General features: G+C 36.6%; 1 protein-coding gene across 3 annotated transcripts in view; it reads left to right on the top strand.

The window, feature by feature from the left end:
* NEIL3 (nei like DNA glycosylase 3) overlaps window positions 1–16,868 on the top strand; it is a 59,536-nt gene extending 42,668 nt beyond the window's left edge. For all 3 annotated transcript variants that reach the window (XM_020997851.2, XM_020997850.2, XM_020997852.2), the window contains exons 7-10: window positions 1,063–1,232; window positions 3,673–4,129; window positions 14,963–15,137; window positions 16,361–16,868. In XM_020997851.2, coding sequence (XP_020853510.1) covers window positions 1,063–1,232; window positions 3,673–4,129; window positions 14,963–15,137; window positions 16,361–16,543 — 985 coding nt within the window. In that variant the 3' untranslated portion in view covers window positions 16,544–16,868. The remainder of the gene's footprint in view (window positions 1–1,062; window positions 1,233–3,672; window positions 4,130–14,962; window positions 15,138–16,360) is intronic.
* The last annotated feature ends 1,553 nt before the right edge of the window (window positions 16,869–18,421 follow it).

Below are 18,421 nucleotides of genomic sequence, written 5' to 3'. Positions count from 1 at the left end.
GTTCATTTTTTTCAGTGAGTGAAGACCTTTGTTGATAGGGATGAGAGAGAAAGGTGGTATGGGGACTGGAGAGGAAAAGGCTTAGATCAGCCTCTGTGAGGAGAGAGATAAGAGAACTGATTAGTGTAGAGTAAAAGAATTGACTCTTGGCAGTGAAGGTCCAGTTGAAATTAGAGAGCCCAAGTTTCTAGGAGACTCAGCACAGAAGTACTAGGGCAAGAACAGAAAAGGCAGATGGCAGGAACAGTATAAAGCAGGAGTGGAGAACCTTCAAGGCCACCTGTGCCCCTCTAGGTTCTCAAGTGCAGCCTTTTGACTGAATCCAAACTTCACAGAACAAATCCGCTTAATAAAAGGATTTGTTGTGTAAAACTTGGACTCAGTCGAAAGGCTGCACCCAAGGACCTAGAAGGCCACAAGTTCCCATCCTTGGTCTAAAGTTTGTATTTGGAAAGGGATAAACAGAGACTGAAGATGAAGACTGAGAAGGGATTTAGGAGAGGTAAGCTGAAATGACAAGTCTGTATGGTCAGAAAGGAATTTCAGAGTTATGGGTTACAGAGATAGAACTCTTGTGGGTGATGACATGATTGAGGTCATGGTTGTCCTTAATATATCGCTGAGTGTAAGTCATTAGAGTTGAGAGCAATGAACTGGGAAGCAAGGGTATTTGAGGGGACATCTCTATGTAACCTAGAAGTCCTCAAGTTTGTGGACAAGGATTGGGATGTGTAGGAGAACTGTGAGCCAGATATTGAACTCTGAGGAAGGGAGAATGACCTGGGGACTGGGCACTAACAGCCACCAGGATCGGGATAGAGTGACATATGTGGATTGAGTGCATTTCAGAAGGAGGAGAGTTAACTGAATAAAGGTGGTTGGGGGAAGGCCTGGAAATCACAACAAAGAGGAAGAAACATGATTTTACAGACACATCCAATTATAAATGTGCATGGTAAAGGATCTTTCTGTTCTTGTCTCCAAAATATCCAAAACCTCTGGACAAAGTAATTTAGAGTAGATCTGCTTATAATGTTGATTTTTAAATGTATTATCTTGCAGCAAGCTGCCCACAAGAAACAGTCTAATTGGCTGGGCCTATAGCAGGGGGCTGTATCCTAATGAACATGTTGCTCAGAAAGCTGAGGAGGAATGGACGTGTGCTGTCTGCACCCTAATAAACAAGCCTTCTGCTAAGGGCTGTGATGCTTGCTTGACTTCAAGGCCCAATGGTAAGATTGAGTGTGGGTTTCTTTGATCATTCTGTTTGCAAGACTGTTAATTATACAAAGTCAAGCATCTATTTTACCCTTTCCTGCTGTTCAGTAATCCTAATATAAGAATAATACTTTCTTCCTGAAAGCTCAAAGGAATTATCCTTAATTTGAGCAAGTATCCATCGTACAAGTATTTATTCACTACACTATATGTATTTCTGCATGTAAACTATCTCCATAGAGATCTGTAAGCACCTGTTTTTTTTCCCCCCTTTTATTTTAGAGGGAGGGAAAACATGCTTGTACTAAAACAGTAAGTTCTTTTGTATCTCAAAAATTGAGATTATCACATCTGTTCTCCTCCCCTGTTTCTGATGAATTATTCAATAAAGCTTTGTTTTATGCAGATTTCAGCAACTTTCTAGTTTGTTATTCAGTCCAAGTGTTATAAATTGAAAGAGAGGTTTTCTAAAAGAATGTATTTGCAGGTGGAATGGAAAAATTCCTCCTCTCTTCTTTATCTTCCCCACCCCCTTGTTATTAAAAGCTTTACATAGACAATTGTACTGATTTCATTGAAATCCTTCAAAATAACTCTTTGCAACTTGCAATCTTGTGTGTTGAGAGAAATGTAAAACCCTTCATGGAAACCTGTGATTAAGACCCATCTCATTGATGCTGATTCTATTGTGTTCTCAATCTGTTATTTTCCCCCCTCAATTAGAACAGAACAAGTTCATTCTTGACTTATGTTCTCCCACACTTTGTAGACTGGAATTCTGCATCTTAGTGTTTGGGCCCAGGAAGCAGGCCTTGCTGAGCACAGAACTTCACAACTTTCAGTAGAAGCTGCCTTGATAATTCTTACCCTCTTGTTCCAATATTACGAGGCTTTTAGAGTCCTAAGATAAGAGCAACCTTGGGTTTCTAAATTTACTTCACCATTCAGAACATTCTTATTCTCTGCTAATGATCTTTCTTCCCATTTTCTTTGGTAGCCTGTGCAGCAAAGATATAGATCAGAATAACATCCTGATAGAACATGTTCTTGACACAGGTTCCGTAGTTCTTAGATACAAGGAATTACGGGGCAGACTCTGATTTTCAGTTCAGCAATATTTAATAAATGTGAAAAGCCCTTTTCATTCATCTATATTCATATTATTTAAAATAAGGCTTTCATTGTAAATCCAGTTACTCATAGAAACAAGGCTTATAATGCCATTCAGATTCTATTCTTTTATGAACTGTAATAACTTAAAACACCTGTACTGGTTTCAGCTGCAGCTCCTTTGGAGAGAATTTTATAAAACCCGACATCACTATTGCTATTTCTGTAGTCTCCCCAGTTCCTAGAAGCTAATAGCTCAGTGTTATATGTAGATTCTTGGAACATAATGAAAGGCAATGGAAAACTCTGTAAATCTCCTCTGTGGTACCATGAAAGTAGACTGTGGAAACCATGAAACTCAAATCATAGTCCTTTTGCTAACTATTAGGTGGGACAGTGAATAGAGTGTTGAACTTGGAGTCAGGAAAGGTGTGAGTTCTGTTCTTGCCTTTGATACATACCAGTTGGGTGATCCTGGACAAGTCTTAACCATTCTCAGCCTCGGTTTTCTTATCTGTAAAATGATATAATAATAGCATTTATCTAACAAGGTTGTGTGAGGATCAAACAAATTAAGACACATCAATCATTTTGCAAGCCTTGTTCAGTCATTCAGTTGTGTCCAACTCTTCATGATCCTGTAGACCATCTCCATGATCCGGTGGACTATAGCATGCCAAGCCCTTCTGACATGAGGGCCTCATTTTCCAATGTCATATCTTTTAGCATTTTAAAAAATACTGTCCATGGTTGTTTTGTTTTGTTTTGGCAAAGATCCTGTAGTGTGGTTTGCAGTTTCCTTCTCCACTTTTATGTAGGCAGAGGTCAAATGACTTGGTCACACAGCTAGTAAGTACTTGAGGTCACATTTGAACTCTGGTCTTTCTGACTTCAGACCTACTGCTCTATCTTCTGTGCTGCTCAGCTGCCCCAAAGCATCGTATAAATGCTATTACTATTAACTGAAAGTTAAATTTGAAACACAAGGAGTAAACTTTGTGATCTAAGTTATTTTTCAAGAAATTCTTTTTTTAAAAAATAACTAGCAAAACACTATATGAAATATAATAGCTAGCATGTTTATGACTCTTTTGTGTTTCTAAAGTGCTTTGCAAATGTTAATTCATTTTATTATCACAACAGCCCTGGGAAATGGGTACTATTATTATCCCAATTACAGGTGAGGAAACAGAGATGTGCAGAGGTTAAGTGGCTTGCCCAGGGTCACACACCTAGAAAGTATCTACTGCTGTATTTGAACTCAGATATTCTTAACTCCAAGTACCAGGCTCTATCCGCCTAGCTTCCTCAATATATTGTAATACCTTTTCCTTCCATTTCAAGATGCAAAAGCAGAGGAGGATGCCAATAATTCTGTCAGCTGTGACAACAGTTTGATGAAGTATCCTTGTAATAGTTTTGTCAAACGCCATCCAGAAGTGAAGATCAACCGGAAAACTGCATTTGGAATGACAACTCTGGTTTTGACAGACCTAGGCAATAAATCCAGTTCTGCGGAACATATCAGAAACCAAAACATGAAGTCCAGTGGAGATTTTCAAAACTCTCCTGTTGGTGACATTTGTTTTAGTGATGCACAGCACCCCTCCAAGGAGAAAGGCAAATATATGGCTCTACCATCGGACAAAGTCAATGGATCACCCGTATTTGACTCTCAATCTAGTTTAAGTCCTGCACACAAAAAATTAAAGACTAATCACTCACTTCCAGAGCTCAAAAGTTGCAACCCTGGCTTCTCAAACATGTGTAATGCTTCCAACAATGGCCCTACTTCTTTCAGGTATTTCACTTAAAGTTATAATGGGGTGATGGTGTAAAGGGAGGAGGGGCAAGGGGAAGGTGGCATAGAGAATATTCATTGCTGAGATAGCTGGAATTGAATATGGGTAGTATAAGCCAGCCTTTGGGGGATTACTGTTATATTAACCAGCCTTTCTCTTTATTCTCTGTTCTGGTACTGCTAACCACTGGAAAAGGTCACGGGATTTAGCAATAAAGAAATCATCAGTGACCTTGGGAGGAGACATAGTCATAGAGATGAAAGCCAGATTGCTAAGGCGTTAAGAAGTGAAAGGGCTATCAAAGCTTTAAACTGCACTCAGACCTTTGGGACACTCTGTATACGCTACTTGACTCTTGGAACTTGCCAAACCCATAAAAAGATAATTCTTCAAGTTTATCATAAAAAATCATGACCTATATGTATTTATCAAGTGCTCAACTTCTGATGGAACTCAGAAAAATCTTGAATGTCATAACCACTAAAAATCTATAGAGGAGAAAGGTTGGTGTGAGGATAGAGTGTTGAGGCTTGGTCACTTCCTAGCTGTGGGTATCCTTGGCAAGACATTTAACATGTCTGTGCCCTAGTTCCCTCATCTTTGAAGTTAAGGAATTGGATTTATTGGCCTTAAAGGTCTCTTCCAGGTCTAAGTTGATAATCTTATGATCCAATCTTACAAAGAAATTTTTTTCTTGATGTGGACTTTGGAAATATGACATTTCATCATATAAAGAACAGAGAAGAGAATTGTGTATGTTACTTTGAACTTAATTACACGGTTTTGTTTTGTTTTTGCGGAGGGAAAGTATTAAATATAGTACTAACAAAATGGATTGAAGGCTAAAGAAAAAGGGGATGATAGAGAATGAGATGGATAGATGGTGACTTGAAAACAATGAATGTGAGCTTAGACTTTGAGAGATAGTGGAGAATGGTCTGTGGATTCACAAAGAGTCAGACACAACTGAACAGCTACAACAAAACCATTTGGCTTCTCCGTGGTCCCTTCCAAACTCTGTACTCACCTGTATTTTTAAAAAGATTTCATTGATATTCTTCCTTTTTTTAATGTTATTTTCTCCCCCTCTGTCGCCTCCCCACCGGTTTCCCAAATGGAAGCCCTTTCCTCTGACAAATAAGTATGAATTCCATCCTAATTTCGAATGAAGACTTCACTCCTAAAGTGTTTACTCTGCTTTTTGATTCTGTGGTAAAAAATGTGAAAGTATATTAACTAACATGCTATATTAGATTAGTTATGTACACCAGGATATCAAACTCAAATAGAAATGTGGGCCACTATATGATACATTAGGATTCTTGTAGGCTGCATATTGACTTAGGAAAAAAAACCCCCACATACTAACATTATCTATATTTCATAGTATTTTTATTTGTTATTGATTGATTTTATATTTCCTAATAATATTTTAATGTGATTCGAGCCACACTCCGGAGTGTTGTTGGCTGAACAGGCTTCATGTTTGGTATCTCTGTTTTACACTGTACTAGGCCAAGCCACAACCACTGCTTTGTGCCAGAAACACTTCTTTTTATTTTTCTCTGGGGTCTAAGATTTCATCAGTATGGGCACTCCTTCCATTGGTGCAGACCACAGCTCTTCTGTGCCTTAGACAACTGTCTTCCTGAGAGGTCATTGCCCCCCCAAAACTCATTAACCAGTATTTAATCTTCTGGTAATTCATCTGTCAAACAGACTAGCCCTCTGGAGACAGTCATAGAGTTGCATTTGTAGTTGAAACTCTGTCATCTTGGGTAGGTCTTGTAAGAGCTTTTCCTTGACTAGCATAGTCTTCAAAGACCCAGGGTGTCCTCCATTCCATTAGAGTAGAATTTCGGAGGAGAGCCATACAACATCATTATCAAGAACCTACAAGTGATGATCAACATTTCCTTTGCCCCAGACCCCCTCTGTTATGCTCCTAAGTCTCGACAACCAACAAAACAGTCACTCAAGCCCTGATTTGAAGTGTTTGCTAATATTTGAGGTATAAATACACTAGAAATTTAACAACGGGCTCTGATTCAAGCTGGCTCCAGCATATCCTTACTTCTCTGCCTCAAGACTCTCTATATGGGCAGTATACTTTATTTATCAGAGAAAGACATTTACTGAACTTCTTTTAAAAAATGATTCTTTTTCACTTTTCTCCAAGTATTTAGGTAGGGCGTGCTCAGCACTTTATTAGGTGCTGTGCAAAATGTGAAAGAAGTAATCAAAGTAGATGCTGATCTAAAGGAGCTTATATTCTGGTTCAGTCATTCAATAATCATTTATTAAGCATTTACTGTATGCCAGGCACTTGGTAAAAGCACCAGGGATACAAAGAAAGGAAAAAGACAGTCCCTGCCCTCAAGGAGCTCATACTCTAATGGAGGTAGCAACATGCAAACAAGCTATATACAAGCAAGATATAGACAGAATAAATTAGAGATACTCGATGGAGGGAAGACATTAGCATTAAGTGAGGGGTTTCTTTGAGTAGATAAAGTATGTATTTCTTTTTTCTTAAATTTATTTAATTTTAGTTTTCAGCATTTATTTCCATAAGATTTTGAGTTCCAAATTTTCACCCCATCCCTCCCTTCCCTTACCCCAAGATGGCATGCAATCTGATACAGACTTTATATGTACACAACAATACATTCATATTAAACTTATTTTCACATTAGTCATGTTGTAAAGAAGAATCAGAACCAATGGGAGAAACCCCCCCAAAAGAAGAAACAAACAAAAAAAAGAGTGAGACAGCAAATAACATGCTTTGATCGTCATTCAGACTCCATAGTTCTTTTTCTGGATGTGGATAATAGAATTTTCCGTCATGAGTCCTTTGGAGTTGTCTTAGATCCTTGCATTGCTGAAAAGAGCTAAGTCTATCAAAGTTAGTTGTCGCACAGTGTTGCTGTAACTGTGTACAATGTTCTGGTTCTGCTCACTTCACTCAGCATCAGTTCGTATAAATCTTTCCAGGTTTTTCTGAAGTCCACCTGCTTATCATTTTGTGCTATAAGCACAATAGAATTCCATCACATTCATATACCACAAGTTGTTCAGCTATTCCCCAATTGATGGGCATCCTCTCAATTTCCAGTTCTTTGCCACCACAAAAAGAGCTGCTATAAGTATTTTTATACATCTGGGTCCTTTTCTAATTTGTATGATGTCTTTGGGATACAGACATAAAAGGGGTATTTCTGGGTTGAAGGGTATGCACAGTTTTTCAGCCCCTTGGCCATAGTTCCAAATTGCTCTCCAGAATGGTTGGATCAGTTCACAACTCCACCAACAATGCATTAGTGTCCCAATTTTCCCACATCTTCTCTGGCATTCATCATTTTCCTGTTTTGTCATGTTAGTCAATCTGATAGATATGATGTGCTACCTCAGAGCTGTTTTGATTTGCATTTCTCTAATCGATAGTGATTTAGAGCATTTTTTATATGACTATAGATAGCTTTAATTTCTTCCTCTGAAAACTGCCTGTTCATATCCTTTGACCATTTATTAATTGGGGCATGACTTATATTCTTATAAATTTGGCTTAGTTCTCTATATCTTTTAGAAATGAGGCCTTTATTAGAGACATTGGTTGTAAAAATTCTTTCCAGTTTTCTACTTTCGTCCTAATCTTGGTTGCATTGACTTTGTGCAAACACTTTTCAATTTAATGTAATCAAAATTACCCATTTTGTATTTCATAATGTTCTCTATCTCTTGTTTGTTCATAAATTCTTCTGTTCTCTATAAATCTGATCAGGTGAACTATTCCTTGCTCTCCCATTTTGCTTATAGTATCAGCCTTTACATCTAAATTGTGTGCCCATTTTGACTTTATCTTGGTATGGGGTGTAAGATGTTGGTCTATGCCTAGTTTCTGCCATACTATTTTCCAGTTTTCCCAGCAATTTTTGTCAAACAGTGAGTTCTTATCCCAGAAACTGGTAAAGTTTGTATTTCAAAGAAAGACAGGGCTTAATTAAGATGGGCTATCTGAATACAAATTGACATTCTTTTTTTTTAAAAGATAGTTTTAAAATTATTTTTATTGATTTTTTTTTTGTGCTGTTAACAACCTTGTCACTTCCCAATCCTTCCCCCGTCCTGGGTCAGTGAGATCCGTACTTATGAAAAAATATGTACAGTTAGGCAAAATGTAACAACATATTAATGATACAAAAATGTATGCCTCATTCCACACTTGTAGTCCACCATCTCACTGTCAGGAGGTAGGAAGTATGCTTTATTTCAGTCCTCTAAAGCCACAGTTGGTCCTTGCATTGATTAGTTTTGAGATTTTTTTCATATTGTTTTCCTTTCCATTCTCAACTTTCATTGACCTTTTTGTCAGTCTAAAGAAGTCCATGGATCTTTTCTCAGAATAATGCTTTTAATTGCATAAAATAAATACACAGGATCACAAAATAAACCGGTTGTGCTGAAATACAGTTATCAAAATATTAAAAAGGAAAGTTCATAGACTGAAGGCTAAGAACCTCTAGTTTACATTATGGTGGCCATTGTATAATTTGTTACCCTGGTTCTGTTTATTTTGCTTTAAATCTGTTACTACAAGTCTTACTACATGTCTGAATTCTTAGTATTCTTATGGTGCAATTATTCCATTATATTCATATAGTCCAATTTGTTCCGCAAAATAGCATTTTTTCCATTGGATATGGATTTGCTAATGGAATTCCTTTTCTGACTCATCAGATCAGCTACTCTTGAACAGCTCAATAGACCTCCTATAGTTAAATTGACTTCTAGGGGGTCATTAAAGCTTAATTTTTGACTAATGACAGTTCTACTGTAGCTTATTGGCTTGTCCCATGTGACAACTCCCCAGCCTGTGTGATACCACTTTTACTAGCTTAAACAGTAAGTTTTGTCTCTGAGATGTTAACACCAGGGCACAGGAAGGCACCCGTTATCCCTGACTTGTGCACTATTTGCTGGACTCACACGTGATTTATTCTTTTCAGACTACCAATTGCACATTTATTAAGCACCTACTATGTGCCAAGCACTATGCTAAGTGCTAGGGATATAAAAAGAGGCTAAAGACAGCCCTTGCCCTCAAGGAATTCACAATCTAATATGGGAGACAACAAGCAAGCAAACATATACAAAATGAGCTACCTACAGGATAAATAGGAAGTAATTAACAGAGGGGAGGCACTGGAAATGGGAGGGGATGGGGAAGACTTCTTGTAGAAGGTAAGATTTTAGTTGGAACTTATAGGACTTTTTCGACAGTATGATAACTTTCATTGTCCAAGTTATCCTTTGGATAAAGAAAAAGTTGGAGTCCCATCACAGAGATGGGACTTTTAGGTGACTTGATGAATACATGACATTTTTTCATAGGACCATTTGGAGCTAGAAAGGATCTCAAAAGCTATCCAGTCCATCCCTCTTGCTTTTGAGATGAGTAAATGGAAGATTTGAGAGGTTCAGTGTCCCACAGCTACTGGGAATCACAAGTAGGATGTCAACCTGCTTCTTGACTCTGTCCACTCCCTTTACAACTCCCTTACCTTTGGCTCTAATTAACATGCTGGTGTTAATCTTTCATAAAGGAGGGAAATGGCTAGAGAGCTGGCCTTCAAGCCAGGAGGAGCTGGATTTAAGTCCTGCCTCTGACACATAGTGGCCATGTGACCCTGGACAAGTAATTTAACCTTTCAGGGCTCTAGGCAACTTTATAGGCAGCAGAGAATTTATCAGTATGCAATGGCACAAAAATTTTCCTCATCTGGAATTTCTTAGTAATAGAAGGATAGCAAATATTTATTGAGAACTTTAAGGTTTGCAAAGCACTTCATACAAACTAAGTCATTTTATCCCTGTAACAACCCTCAGAGTTAGATGCTATTGCTCCCATTTTACAGGTGAGGAAATAGGGTGGGCAGGAAAGTAAGTGACTTATCAGGGATCACACAGTTAGGAAGTATCTGACTGAATGTGAACTCATGTCTTCCTGACACCAACCCCAGCACTCTATCATCTAGCTGCCTATCCTCTAGGATAAAATGAAATCTGATTTAGGAAAAGTATCCCTCTCCCTGATTTGGTAAAATGTCTGATACTTGAAAATAACCTCTGAACATCCTGCTTGGCTCCATATTTCCAGAGAAGAGAGAAATAGTGATAATTTTTAAATATACTGAAATTATGTGGAATTATTAAATTTCTCTATTTTTACTAACAGCAAATCATGAACAATTGAATTAATCAAGGGCTTAAATCTATAATTTAAAAATTATTTCTTTATAAGTCATTGGCAGCCAAACTAGATGATTAAACATGGCCTGGTGTACTTTTTAGAAATGCTGGTACATTATGTACATGTTGACTATAGCTGAGCCGTGATTGGTTCACTACGATCTGTCAAGATCAACTAGCAGAATAAATGTCCAAGGATGAAATAGATTCTCCCAGAAGCCCTTGTACATCCAGCTACTTTACAAGGAGTAAATTGTAAATTATAGTTATTTGTTTAATTTTTTTCTCTTTGTCTGGAAGACGCAGTGTTCATCTTTTGGTCAAGATTCCCAGCAGAAGCTCATGGAGTCCTATTTACTCTAGGACTGGTGGTTCAATCACAGACTGTTACCAGTCCAATTTGACCTTAATAATCATTTGACATAGTAGTCGATTGAACACTATCATACTCATTACCCATATAGTCATTCTGTGAGCCGTTACCCTTTTTCTACTAAAGAGATAAGCCATTTTCCATTGTAGTCTTTAAGAAAATAAAAGTTAGAATTTCATCAAACTAAATTAAAAATTAGTTGGTTGAACCAATTATTTTACTAGTTAAGAATTGTGAGCTGTTTAAGAAGCATTATAATAATTAGAATATAATTATATATGTATTATATATTATATATAATCATATATAATATAATTAGAAATAAAGCACAGTAATGTGAGTTAATGTATACTTTTTTCTTTTTTTATAGAAGAAACAATGCTCTGACAATCAAAGTATCCTCACTTTTAGAACAAGAGCTCTTAACCTGAGGTTTATGGACTTGTTAGTAGTGGGTTTTTTAAAAAAAACATATTCTGATAACTATTTTAATATATTTGGTTTCCTTTGTAATCTTATGCATTTAAAAACATTCTGAAAAGGTTAAAAAAGGCTAAAAAACTCCTGCTCTAAAACTTAAAGGAAATTTAGAGATCAAATATAACTCTACTTCATTTTACAGATAAGTAAACTGAGTCCAGGACAGATATGTAACCTAAGGAGGTGAAAAGATTTTAAAAAACCCATCAAAGTGACCTTTGTATTCAGTTACCTTTAAGGTGATGTTCAGAAGATCTTATTCAAATCACTATTGCAGTGTCCCTAATGCAGACTGGCTTTTACCTGTTTTCTTTTGTGCTTTTCTTACTGAGGATTTATATTTGGCCTGGTTTAATTACCTGAGCAAGCCCCTTCCCCTTTCTGGGCCCCAGTTTCCTCACCTTCAAATGGACAAAGACTATGTCTATAAGATGCTATGATTTATTTTGTGCATGGATATTGAAGATCTGAAGGTAATATTTTAGTTTTGAGTGAAGTTCATCTTAAGCCTCCTTCCTCTATTCTTTCCTCTGTATTTTGTACATATACTCTTCTCACACATACGAGTTAGGGGAAATGATGACAGCTCCTCCTCATTGCTCACATAAACTTGTTTTCATAGGTTTCCCTTAACTCCTGTGTTTGTATTCAGCTTTGGTCTTTTCATCAGAAATGCTTGAAAGTCCTCTATTAAAAGATTACTTGTTTCTCTCTTATTATATTTAGGTTGTGGGCTAAGTTATTTTTGGTTGTAAGCCTCTCTCTTTTGCCTTTTGAAATATTGGATTTCAAGATCTCCTCATAGAAGTTTGCCACAACTTATGTGATCCAGACTGTGTTTTTTTCAAACTTGAACTTTCTAGATGATCACAGTATTTTTTCTTGGATATGGAAGCCCAGGATTTTGGCTATAACACCCCAGGGACTTTTTTTCATTCTGGGTTTCTTTCAGGAAATGATTAGTTGACTCTTTCTATCTTTACTTTGCCCTCTGGTTCTGTTGAATCTGGGTGCTTTTTATTTATGATTTATTGAAAATAGTGTCTAGGCTTTTAAAAAAAAACACAAACAGATTTCAGTTCAGTGACTTTTCAACTATCTTTCCTTGACCTGTTTTCCAGATCTTTTTTTTTTTTGGTCAGATATCGTTCTCTTCTATTTTTTTTTAAATTTTTAAATTTTGTTCTAATATTTCTTGCTAGCTCATGGAGTCATAGATTTCTGTTTGGTCTGCTCTAGTTATCAGGGAATCCATTTCTTGAATAAAGATTATCACTTTGCTTTCTAAGTTACTTATTCTCATTACAATTATTTTTCCTAAAGTGTAATTCATGTAGCCCTGTTGGTAAATCCATTTTTCCTTTGAGCCTTAGATATTGTGCAGTTATTCTCTCCCTTTGCGGGAATCTCCAGGTCTGCAGTAATTTCTATACTGATTGGTGTTTTCTTTGATTTAATCATCTCTCTCACTTTAGTTCTAGAATTGGGGTTTTGTGCCAGAGTCAGGCTCTGCCCTTTGCTGCATTTTGGTTCTGCTTGTTCTTAACCTAGATCCATTGGGTTTATTGTCTGGCTGACCTCCACCTCCTAGGTTCAGCTTCCTGGATCTTTGAGATGGATCTTCAGTGCCATCTATGGCAGTGTTGGGGGATTTGAGAGCTCCTGAGCCTACACTGACCAGATCTTACTTAGCCCTGTCACCTGAACACTGCAACACTGCGCTGATCCTTCCATAGTTTTTGACCTAGGGCCACCCTGGGTCTTTCTCAGAGAATTTGTCCTCTCTTGCTTCTTATAGACTACGTGTTCCCCTGGACATACTGGCACTTGCTTTACTGTAAGAGCCTCCTTTCTTCTTGCCCATCAGCTTCTGGTTAACTTTTTATTCAGTTCTATAGTGGAAAAACTAATGTATTCCAGCTTCTCAATGAATTTCTTGATCATTATTTGGTCTGGTATGAATTTGAGGGATAGCTTGATGATCTGTTCTATTCACTCAGCTATTTCATCAGTAAGTTCCACTGTTCATGTCTGTTGATTGTTAAATTCACAATTAAAAAAAAATAGAAATAAGGACATTTAATTAGATATTCTATAAGAACCCTTTCTGATCTTAGAAAAGACTAGCAATCAATAGCATCCATCTCAGTAATATTAGATGTTGAATAAAATCAATTTGAAAATGAGTTTTAAAAATAAGCCCTAAATTTAGTATTAGTAGATTCATTTCTTTTCTTTTTTTTTTTAAGGCAGTTGGGGTTAAGTGACTTGCCCAAGGTCACACAGCTAGTAAGTGTCAAGTGTTTGGTCTGAGGCCGGATTTGAACTCAGGTACTCCTGACTTCAGGGCCGGTGCTCTATCCACTGTGCCACCTAGCTGCCCCAATAGATTCATTTCTTTAACAGGACCAGTGAGCTCATCAATACAGATACTCCCTTTAGTGATATAGGTTGTAGTCCATCCATGTCTGCTCATTTTCTGTGACATCAAGCTATAATCTAAAAATATTCTGCAGCATGGGTTATGCTGAAATTTTGTTAAAATAAAGAATTCTCTCATTGTAGGAGACTCAGGATCTGCTGAGATGTTATTCGTTCTCATAGTACCATTCTAAAAGAGAGTAAAGCACAGTTTAGCTTTAGATGCAAAAGATATTAAGTTCATTATGGTATGTACTATTTTTTAAAATGTAGCAATTCCTGAGAAAAGTCTCTGTGGACATTATAGATAAAAATTTCATATTATTATTATTGCTGACTTATTTTAAAGGGGTGCCTCCCTTTGTGATTTTTTTTAACCTTTGGCTTTAATAACTGGGAAATACTACTTCCCTCTGACTGATCCCATAAAAGACTAAGTAAGCTATTAAAACAGCATTATGAAAAATATAAAAAATTAAAAAATGAAGAATCATCATAATGAAGATATTCATTTCAAAGCAAGTATTCTGCAAATTGACATTAGAAAGACCTATTTGAGTCTTTCTTTTTTTTCCCTGTATATATGTATTACCTCCACATATCTTAGTCATAATGGCAAGAATAAAATTTCCCTAGCAGCTTCATAAAACAGCCATCTCTACTCTGCTAGCAGAGACTGTTTGTTTTTGCTAAAATTTGATTGGCACCATTATAGTGGCCTTGATCAAGGAGAAGTGTGGAAAATCACCCTTAATTGGACAGTAAAGGGGATGTTCTCTATGGTTAGTAATGACTATTAGAGTTTACTGTGGGTGAAAAATTATCTTTGGAAAGATTGAAGGTTTTCTTTTTGTGGAATTTGGGGAACGCAAGAAAGAGAAAAAAAATGCCTGATAATTGGACAAAAATGAAATTTAATCTAAGAGAAAAGAGGGCTAACAGGAGAGCAGAAATTGAGAATATTTTAAAGGTGATAAAGTAGCAACACTTCAGTAGGGGGCGGGGCAAGAAAAAGGAGCATAAGAAAAAATAGCCATTCTTGTGTCTTAGATGAAAATTGTAGTCTTGCTCTTTACAGTACTCATTGTAGCCTTTAGATATGGAAGAATCTTGGACATCATGAAAATCATTTGCAGAGTGGCCTAGAAAAGATTTATGCCATATACATTCTTGTCCATGGTTGACCAGAGGTCCATTCCTGATCATTTTATTAGTAGTTGGTTTTTTCTAGGTGGGGAGCAGTGGTGGTGTTAATGATCTCTTTAGAACGATTAAGCTGGAGTTATTTTGTAACCTATCATTTCAGTGAACTTCAAGTTAACATGACAGATAATACTTGTACCAAAAACATTAACAGTCCTCGCTGTAATAAACATAACCGCGTCTGCATTCTTCGAGTTGTGAGGAAGGATGGGGAAAGCAAGGGAAGGCAGTTTTATGCTTGTCCTTTACCTAGAGGAAGCCAGTGTGGATTTTTTGAAGTAAGTATAAGGTTCATTGAACATTATATAATAAAGATAGTAAAAAAAAACTTTTAAAAAAATTTGCATATATTTACTACAAGGTAATAGGTAACAATTTTCCTACAAAAATCTCCTTTTCAGATTAAAAAATTAAAAGCCCCCATTGCTATGCTTTCTGAAGACCAGATAATAAGTAACTTAAAAATCAATGAGACTCAGCAAAAAGTTTATTAAAACCCAGTTAATAGGACTTATCACATCCCTCCTCCACAGAGCTTTTCAAACATTAATTTGTCCCCCCTGAGAAAAGAAGTATTATCCTTAGCTTATGTATAAAGAATAGGATTAAGAGATTTACCCATATAGCAAATCTGAGATAAGAATCTCATAGTCCTGACTTCACGTGCTACGTGTGTGTGTGTGTGTGTTTGTTTGAGTAATAAAGGATGGGAGAGAATATATGTGGTTTCACTCCCTAGGAAGCTTTTATAGATATTGGGCATTTAATCGATGCTAGTGACTGACATTATTAATATACTGGAATCTCACTGAAATATTGTAGTGTAAAATTCCACAAAGGTATGTCTATCTCAACCACCATGTCCCCTCCCCCCTCTTTTGGATAAGGGGAATTTAATGTTGGACTATGTATTCAAAACTGTGCCTTAACAATAATATTGTCCTAGAGTAAACTATATTTGAGTCATTAAGACCTGGGTTCAAATATGACTAGCTGTGTGGTTGTGGGCAAAACTCATAACCTCTCTGAGTCTCCATCTCCTTATAACAGAGTTATATGAAGGAATTGAACTAGATGACCCCTAACATCACTTCTGTCTCTAAAGATATAACCCTGAAACTGGATTTATCATCATCTATTTACCATAGATAATAATCACTAAACATTTGTTAAGCACCTGTTATGTGCCAGATATGTTATATCTTAGACATTACATCTGCATTACAGTCAATGTACAGTATAATTTTCACTAATATCTTTATGAAAGTGGAGGAAAACCTAAAAGCTAATTAAAATGGGCAATTAAAGAAATTATCCAGGAAATTTTAGCTGATTGGGGAAGGGGGAGAAGGAAGAACTAACTTTTCTTAGGCACTGAGCCCCTTGGGGGCAAGAACTCATTTCTTTCTAAAGTTATCATAGTGTACCTATTCCCAGCTATCATACATAGCATTATATCATCTTTATAAGTTTATAATATCTCTTTATTTTCCATTTTCAGTGGGCTGATTTATCTTTTCCATTCTGCAACCATGGAAAACGCTCGATCATGAGGACTGTGTTGAAACTTGGTCCTAATAATGGAAGAAACTTTTTTGTGTGTCCCCTCAGGAAGGATAAACAGTGTGATTTCTTTCAGTGGGCCCAAAATGGACCAGGAATAGAGATTATCCCAGGATGCTAATTATTTTTAACTTGTATAGCATATCTGGTTCTCAGTCTCTTAAGATGGTAAATACGATGTTAGTTCCTTTTTATTTAATTTTGGGATTAAATAATAGCCATAGTTCACTGGGAGTATCACCATGATGCTTGAAGATTATTGTTATTCTGAAGCTTTTAATAGATTTCTTCCAGTCTCTTCCATATATATCTATATGTAATCTTCCACTTACTCCTGCTCTGTATTACTTTTTCCTCATGAGGACATTATGTTTTGTCAAATATATTAATACCTCCTGTGTAATGAATGTATTTCATGACAAAAATAAAGCACTTTTAGCATAATAGTAATTACTTGTAATGTGTTCAGGGAAGCCTGGACTATGACTGGAGAGGGGATACTTAACCAATACCTTTTTCAGCTATATCTGGTATCTGTTCTTCACCAAAGGGACAAAGCAGAGAGTGATGATGAAGCAGACAATAACAAGAGATGAATTTGTATTCCAGCTGTGCCACTAATTATTGGTATGATTTTTGGGCAAGTCATCTCACCTCTATAAGCATCAGTTTCCCCGTTTATAAAATGGACTTGGACTAGATGAGTGACCTCTTGAAGACGGACATGATTCCCTACCCTCACTGCAATATCCATGCACAAGGCATGTCTCAAACACCACCACAATTCCTGTCTCACATTTTTGCCTCTCTCCCACTCTACCTCTATCTTTTCCCCATTCCCCCTCCTCAAGCTCTGTGCAAGTTCCCACCCTCTTCCTAGTACTTAGAGTTGTCACTCAGGCTCTATTGGGAAAATTTACCCATCCCAACCCTAGCATGCTCCAAACTTCCCACCAGATCCCTTCACTGGGATACCCTACAGCCAACTCAGTACTAAGAAATAAATACCTCAGTTTCCAGCTTTGGTGGAAGTGATTTTTTAGAGTTGACATTCATCTCCTTAGCTAGCTGCATTGTTAAAAATGATTGTTTAATTAATTGCTAACAGTTATTTACAATTTCACTCTATCCTCCAGGGACACAAACAGGAATTTTTCAGAAATAATAAAACATTTAATCACACTACTCTCATTAAAAATTATTATTGAAAACAATTTTTATTACTAAATTATTTTAATATTGTTTATTACATCTTTACCTCAGTCTTTTAATAGTTTTATTTCATTATGTTTCATAAGAGGGACTACAAACAGAAGAAAAATGAAAAAAGACTTGCTTAAATCATTATGCAAATTGTTTTCTCCATCAAGAATAGTGGGAATACCACACCTGGACCTTAACATTCAGTCTGTAAGACACAGAGGAAATAGAAGTAGCTTTGAAAAGAATGAAGAAGGGAAAAGCGTCTTGATTATACATATAAAGGAGATTGGTTCTCAAGATGATTCCATTATGAAGATATTGAGAGATAAGGTATCTAAGGCAGGGGAAGATATCAAAGATGTAAAAAATTCAGACCTTATAGATAAAAAAAGTTAATTGAGAAAAGATCAACAATTAATGACCTCTATACCTGTCCTCTCATCTACACAAAATCTTTATGAATGTCATCTATCTACGAATTGTGGACCTCTTCAGTGACAGTATTAGTAGGGAACAAACAATTTCCTGAATGATATTCAACAATGAGGTATATCTACATCTCACAATTGACTGAAGGATTGGGAAGATATAAGATCCTGCTGCCTTATTGTTTGCTGATAACAAAAAAGCATTGGACTCAGTGGGACAAAAACACAGTTTTACAGGCTCTTACAACAAAGTGCCTGCCAAACATCTGTCGAGATCATTCAAGATCCTTTGGTATATGTAAAAGTAATTAATTCTGTTCAGTGACCTGCTGATAAGAAAAATCAGGTAAGGCATAAAGCAAGGAAAT

Source organism: Phascolarctos cinereus, unplaced genomic scaffold (genome assembly GCF_003287225.1).
Source record: "Phascolarctos cinereus isolate Bilbo 61053 unplaced genomic scaffold, phaCin_HiC Scaffold_9;HRSCAF=440, whole genome shotgun sequence".
NCBI classification, from domain to species: Eukaryota; Metazoa; Chordata; class Mammalia; order Diprotodontia; family Phascolarctidae; genus Phascolarctos; species Phascolarctos cinereus.
Note: the sequence above shows the minus strand (reverse complement) of the source record. Positions and strands in the feature narration are given on the sequence as shown.